The sequence below is a fragment of the Gavialis gangeticus genome, unplaced genomic scaffold, assembly GCF_001723915.1.
Source record: "Gavialis gangeticus isolate Ggan-Ray unplaced genomic scaffold, GavGan_comp1, whole genome shotgun sequence".
In the NCBI taxonomy this organism is placed as follows: domain Eukaryota; kingdom Metazoa; phylum Chordata; order Crocodylia; family Gavialidae; genus Gavialis; species Gavialis gangeticus.
The window spans coordinates 21,761,709-21,769,064 of NW_017729031.1; the positions used below are offsets into that span (position 1 = coordinate 21,761,709).

General features: G+C 39.2%; 1 protein-coding gene across 1 annotated transcript in view; it reads left to right on the forward strand.

Annotated features, from left to right (window-relative positions):
• TMEM163 (transmembrane protein 163) overlaps positions 1 to 7,356 on the forward strand; it is a 290,879-nt gene that overhangs the window by 126,950 nt on the left and 156,573 nt on the right. The window contains exons 3-4 of the mRNA XM_019522799.1: positions 1,510 to 1,553; positions 3,051 to 3,142. Coding sequence (XP_019378344.1) covers positions 1,510 to 1,553; positions 3,051 to 3,142 — 136 coding nt within the window. The remainder of the gene's footprint in view (positions 1 to 1,509; positions 1,554 to 3,050; positions 3,143 to 7,356) is intronic.

Consider the following 7,356-nt stretch of genomic DNA (forward strand, 5'->3'; position numbering starts at 1 on the left):
TATATATATATATATATATATGTGTGTGTGTGTGTGTGTGTGTGTGTGTGTGTGTGTGTGTGTGTGTGTGTGTGTGTGTGTGTGTATATATATATATATATATATATGCAGTATTCACAATTAAAATATTAGAGGTGCCTGTAAAGCTCTTTAGTTGGGAAATTTTAACGGATATGTTGATTTAATAGAATCAAAGTGATTAAAGAAAACTTGTCAGTTTCACCAAAACTTTTGATGGAAGCGTAACAGGAAGGAAGTCTTCCGTATTTGGGTCTTCTGCCTGCCCAACCACTACTCAGCTGATTGTTGGGGAGGATGCCCAACCCCAAGGGTGTGTAGCATTCCTCCTGGCGCTGTTTCAAGAGGTGCTCAACGTCCTGGGCTACCTAAGTCCCTAGCAGAAAGCAAGCCAGGAAGCTGAGGAGCTTGCTGTCTTCTGGCCAATTTTGTTTTGGTTCTTCTGAAATACAGTGTTTAAAGTTTCTGGGCTGCTGCCAATTTTGCCTTTCTGACTTTTTTTCCTATTAGGAACAAAACCTCTAGAAATGTGAAATGTTCTTGGGATGGAAATTCTGGTTTTCACCCAGCTGTACTTAAAACCTCATCTGATATGTAGTGTTGTCAGAAACATGGTGCCCTCAATGCCAGGTTGAAGCAGCGGTCTGGTACTATTTTGGAAGAAAGAGAAATGCCTATTGGCTCATCACCAGGGATCGGGGTTTTCTGTTTCCCATGGAAAAATGACCTCCCCCCATGGGTTTACCTTTTTAACTGAGAAAAATGTGAATTTCTCATTTAAACAGAAAAACGCACAGATTTTGTACTTTTGCAAAGAGCTCTCTGCAGGCTGGCAGAGTTCCAGACTGCAAGGGGCTGGGGGGAGCGGGAGGAGGGCGGTCAAGCTGAGGGCGCCACATGCATGTGGAAGGCTATGGCTTGGGAGTGAGAGGCCTGGACCTGTGTCCTGGTGAACAAAGGGGGCAGGGGGAGCTCGAATTTTCCATGATAAAAAAAGCCCAACATCATATACCAAAATTTATAGGTATTTAGAATTTATTTTATGACAATGATTGAGACACTGCTGGGCTTCCAAATTGCTTTAAAATTTGTAAATATATCAATAAAACATTGTGGTCAGTTGATACGTATATATATAGTGGCATTTCATTTTAGTTGCAGATTTTGGGGGTTTTATTAGAGAATGTACGATTTTCTTTTAATCAGAGAATTTGCAGTTTTTTAAAGAGAGAAAGCCAGGATCCCTGCTCACCATGCCATTTGCTGTAGCACAAGGCTTTTCTTGCCTAAGTTTGTCAACCAGGTCATTTCTTATGAGAACCAAAAGAAGCTCAGCCTTCCTGTTACAACCTGCTCTTGCAATGAACTAACACTCTAATGTGTTTTTATGTACTTGTGCATTTTTCCTTTTTTTCAAAATGTAGTCCTTCAAGACAAAAGAAAATATCTAAGAGATTTACAGTTATGCTAAATATGTTCTTTCTTTTATAGCTGTCTCCATAATGAGGTACAGTGCATCATCTTTTGGATTTGCTGTAAGTACTTTTATAAATATGCTTTATAGCATTATGTTCCACTCTTTTTTGTTTCAACTGTGACCACTAGTATTCCTGTCTAAGTTCCTGGCCAATGAATGTGCCCAGGCATGGTAGAATAAAATCAGTGACTGATTAGAGAAATACTTGAGCAAATGTTATCTTAGAAATGATAAATACAAAATGTGATGGTCTGTTTTTATGGTCTCTTTTTGCTAGGAATTAATGTGCGGTAATATCTACGCATAGATCTTACACTGATAGATACTGTAGAAAAAACCAAGATGGATATACACCTGTATTTGGTTTCTGCAGTATATTCCGTCTTTATTCAGGTTTTGATCTGATGCCCAGAATTCATTTCTGAAACTTGATATGAAATCCTATCACCACTAAAGTCCATTGCAAAATTTCCATTGACTTCCATGGGGCCAGGATTATTATATTACTACATCTTATAATCAGCACTAGTTGTCAATAAGAAGGTAGACAATATTTTTTCAGGAGAGATTATCTGTAGAGCTAATTATTTCTAATTACATGGAAAGTAACTTGGAAGTCCAGCCTTTTTCATATTTTCACATAAATTTGAAAGTAGCAGTATTTCATAAAAATTTTGTTGTCTGCATCTGAATTATTGCAGTGATAGAGATCCATTTCTGAGCAGAGATACCACAACAAAAACGTGCAAAAAATATACAATAAAATCTCTCTTATCTGCTACTTAACCATTCCCGAATACTCTATTAACCAGAGTTTCTGGCCAGATGGCCAGATGTGGGGGTAAGGGGGGAAGCTCGCATGCAATGGCCACCACTCACCACCCTGTGCTGTCGTTGCTTCTTTGAATGTGGCCGCTACCACCCTCCCTTCCCTGCCCTCCCACGTCCCCCAGCTCCACGTTATCTGAAAACCGGGTTATTTCAGATAACCAGATTTTTTACGTAACTGGCAATCCCCTTACCCCAGGGATGCCAGATAACAGACATTTTACTGTATTTATGTTTTGAAAATGGGGGTACAGTTATTTTGCTGAAGATGAAGCATAAAGTAAAATTTAAAAATTTTATATTTGCAAAGTTGCCTTGCCAACTTTTCTTAAACAAAAACAAGAAATTAAAAGAAAAATGTATGGATTATTAGACTGCTTGAAAATAATGGTCATTCCTTTTAGAATTAGTGTGTTAAGGAATATATTAGTATTTTAGGTATTAATACTGATTACAAGATTGTTTTGGCCAGCAGTTCTTCACAATGGTGGATTACAGACATAAAGCTCTTAATTCCTTGATTGACTGGTTCAGGTCTAATGCACGCTAGTATATAATAATACACAGTAAAAAGCTGAAGTTCATTTTAATGAATGTAAATCCTGCTTTCATTAAAATGATTTTTTGGAGATGCTTTGTCCCCTGGAAGTGGTATTATAAATTCATTGCTGTAAGTACAGTATACTGTAATAGTCTAAAAAAGCAAATGACTTTATATCTCTTTCAGTTTGATGCTACCCTGGATGTTTTGTCATCAGCAATAGTACTGTGGCGTTACAGCAATGCAGCGGCTGTGCATTCTGCACACAGAGAATACATGTAAGTATATTTAATTCTTCTTAGCTTTGATAGGAGACTGAAGAGCTTTTGCAGTCAAACCATGATGCCTTAATTTCTAAGACACTGACAAAGACACATTCTAACATGCCAAATAAATATTAGTTCCTTATTTTCAGTCAATCTGTGGTCCTAAACTTTCATTCTGTGTTCAAACAAATCTCCCCTGTGATTTAGATTCTTGTTTTTATTCTTTTAAGAGGATAACAATAAAGGGTTTGTGCATTTCTTTCTGAACAATCAATATTACCATACATGATCTGTAACTGCACCCTGTGATGAATTCCTAAATATATTTACATTTCATCTTCTTGTCTCACACTGAGCTGAATGTCTGGTATTAGATGCTTGCATTATACTTGTGTTTCCCTTGGCAAAATTGAGGCCAGCTTTTTCAAAATGTTGAGTGCTTCTTGTTTTGTGAGGAGCACTGTCAGATCTCCTGGATCTTTTAAGAAGCTGATATAACTGGACATCTGACAAAATGAGGCCTGGGGTAGCCACAAGATAGTACATAGATAATTTGTTTAATATAGCAACTATGACCTACTCCAGTAGTCTTCAATACATGACATTTTGGGGGAAAAAAGTTTGTGGAAGGCTGAAGTGACCACTGATTCATAAAAGTCTGCACCCATTTAAACCATGACTAAGTTTAGCTCACTGAAATGGAGCAAAGCAAACTATTTTACACATGCAGTATTTTAGAACAGGGACATGTATGTGGTTTTTTTGGTGATTATTTGAAAATAGGAGAAAATGATTTTTGGTCAGATTAATTTTTTTTGTACATTTTTTTTTTTTAATCTCCATCTTCTCTTATCCTAAATGCCTTGAGCCTGTAGGAAAAGGAAAAAAGAAAGAAATTAAATTAACCTTTCAAAGGGCATTTTATCCCGCTGTAAATCACTCTTCAATTTCTTTTTCCCTTCCCATATGCTATGTATTCCCGTTGGTTTTTCATTGTCTCAAATGAAATTTGGCACAGGAAATCAGAGAGCCTGAGATCTTATTGCTTTTGAAATCTTCAGATGAAAAGTCTTAGATAGGAACTGAATATTTATTATTATTTGTCTCCAGGTATCATCTCCAGAAATATATGAATAAAATTAATTTTCCTGCACAAATTTGGACTTATTACCTATACTTTGTCTGCATGTCTTGGTTTTATGGGAATTCTTTGGGGTTCCTGTCAGCATTTAATTAACATATTTAAGCAGACCTCTTCTGCTGGATTATTCCACAGTGAATGTAGTGCACCTTATGAAGAGTTTTTATAAAATTGGTAAAGCCCAATTTAAAAAAAATAGAGCCACCACCTCATGATGGTCAAACTAGGGAAGTTAACAGCAAAATGGCTTACTTTTAATTTGCTTTCTGTAGCCCCTATTTTTAAAATAAAGCTGAATTAGTAGATGGACTCATTGGCCCTATCTTCTAGAGTGAGTTATCTAAAGTTATATAAAGGCAGCAGTATTAAACAAAAGAACGCGACCGTATCTTGAGGACTTTTTCATTGAGTGGGTAATCTAGTTACCTCTGTGCTTTCACACAATATCATCTATTTCTGGCAGAGAATCATTATATTCCAGCCATGTGGAGAGGCAGTCGCATCTGTAATTCACAAAGACAGTTCTTATGGTGCCAGGTTCTCCTGGGAGGAACATCTCTAATTTCCTGTTGTGCTTAATCAGCCTCTTGCTTGAAAGAATATGTGTGAAGTGTTTTTTCCTTCACTCTGGGAAGTGTTGTGTGACCCCTGCAGGCTGCTTACTGATCTTGTAAATCATCTTTGTATCACGCACATGTATAACTGCTTGTTCCTTGACAATTCAGAAAAGGAGTAGCAATTGTGTTGGGTTTTTTTCATGTTAATGGACAAATGGGGAAATTTGCATCCTGACTCATGCTAAGGTACCCTTCCTGATAGTTCATGTCCCTACCCTTTGAGGGACATTGGAAACTCATATTAGAGTTCAAGTCATGCTGCGTACTATCCATGTTTAAGCATGCCTAGTCATGCTTTCAGCATAGGGGCAACTTCCCTATGCTACACGTGTTTGACTGCTTTGGACTTTGGCTTTCTTACGCATACAGAGAGTCTGAAGTCAGCTGTGCTATTTATCTAAAGTAAGCACGATTGGGTTCCTTATGATGATACCTTTTTTAGTAGCTCCATCCATTCTTTTGTGATTGCCTGAACTAGGGTGTGCCAGGGAGCTGATCAAAAGTCTACTGGAATGAGTGGAAGCCTTCCTTCTGATTGACTTCCAGAAAGCCTGTGATATCATACGCAGGGAAAGTCTGTGGACTGTGTTAGCTGAATTCCCAACAAACGAATTGAACTCACTGAAGTTTGTATGCCTGAATCAAGACACAGAATTAGCACCTATGGAAGAAAATTGGACCTCTTCCCAACTGGAACCAGATTGAGGTGGTCTGTCTCTGATCCTATTCAACCTGGCACTGGAAAAAGGAATGAAGAGCATAAACAGCATGTGCATACAACTAACAGATGAAATACAGAAAATTGGGCTACAAGTGAACATGGATAAAACATAATATCTGCTGGGAAACAGGACAGTAGTAAATCAGGGGCTTCATGTAACAATAAGCAGCGTAAATTTTAAGCAGGTGCCCCACTTAAAGTATTTAGGTTCTATCGTAGCACAGTATGATAATATAAAGGAAGAATGGACGCCGGAAGTAGAGCCTACTTTGCAATACACAAGCTCCTGTCATCCAAGCTCATCCCAAGGAAAACTAAGTTTCAAGATTATAAAACCCATAGTCAGGCCATGTATAACCTATGGTAGTCAAATGTGGGTTTTCTCACAAGTGAACAAGCATTAGTAGATCTTTTAAAGGAAGATTTTACAGAAAATGTTTGGTGCACCGAATAATTCCCATAACACAAGAATGGTGCATAAGAACCAATAATGAGTTGCATCACTTGTGTAGAGATCCAACTCTGACATGGTAAATTCGAGTACAGTGACTACAGTGGCTGGACCACATTGAAAAAACAGAAGCAATCTGGACACCAGAGAAAGTGCTCCTCCAGGTGCCAGAGTGGAGAAGACCACCTGGGTGACCATGACCAAGGCGAAAATTGTTAGATGATGTAAGGTTAGACTTACAGAATTAGATGTGCACAACTACAGGATTAGGGCGCACAATGGATGGGAATGGATGAATATAGTAAAGGCAGCCAAGGACCTCTAGAACCAATGGTGCTATTTATTTATTTATTTATTTATTTATTATTGAGTTCATAGTAATAAATTATGAATCCAGAAGTCTAGAGTTTGAAATCCAGAAAGTCTAAAGTCCAGAAATATAGGCAGATAAGGCCAGATAAAAGCAAATTCTAGAAATGTTAATGCATTCTAGTTCAGACCATAAGGCTCCCCAGCAGACACAATGGGAACCTGGTATTTGAATTCTATTTACTGGGGCAGATTCTACTATCAGTTTAACCTGTGCAATATCAGTTTCCTTCAGTGTAGTTGCTATGTTTAAAACAAGCATTAGAATTTGAGTTTGGTTCAGAGGCTTTCTCATTTAAGTGCTTTTCCTTGTTATCTCTTTCCTACAATAGTCACTAACAGAAGACAAGAAAAATCTTTTCTAATAGCAGTTTGTTATGCAGATGAATAGAAATGGATACTGCACATCAGGGGCGATGCGTAGGGGGTGCATGCGGGTGAACGTGCACCACCTATGCGTGGCGGTGCACAGTGTCGGTGACAGCTGTGGGCAGTTGCCGCTTGCCACCCTGCTGCCGGCACTGCTGGCGGCATCTGCAGGCAGTTCCTGTTCACCCTGTGGTTGGTTGGTGCTCGCCACCCCTCCCACCGCACCGCTGACAGTGCCGGAGGCATCTGCAGGAGCTCCCCACTCTGCTGCTGGGCTCCTGCCGCCACTGCCGCAGCCATTCCCCCCCAGCTGCTGGGGGCATGCGCCGTTCATGCTGCACATAGAAACAGAAAATTGGGGTTGGGGGACCTCAGGAGATCATTCTAGTCTAATCCCCTGCTCAAAGCAGGACTATCTTCAACTAGATCATCTCAGCCAACGCTTTGTCTAGCCAGGTCTTAAAAACCTCTAAGGTTAGAGATTCCATAACCTCTTTGGGTAGCTTTATTACCCTCCTAATTGTCGGGCAACACGGAGCTGGGAAGCCAAGCTCGCGG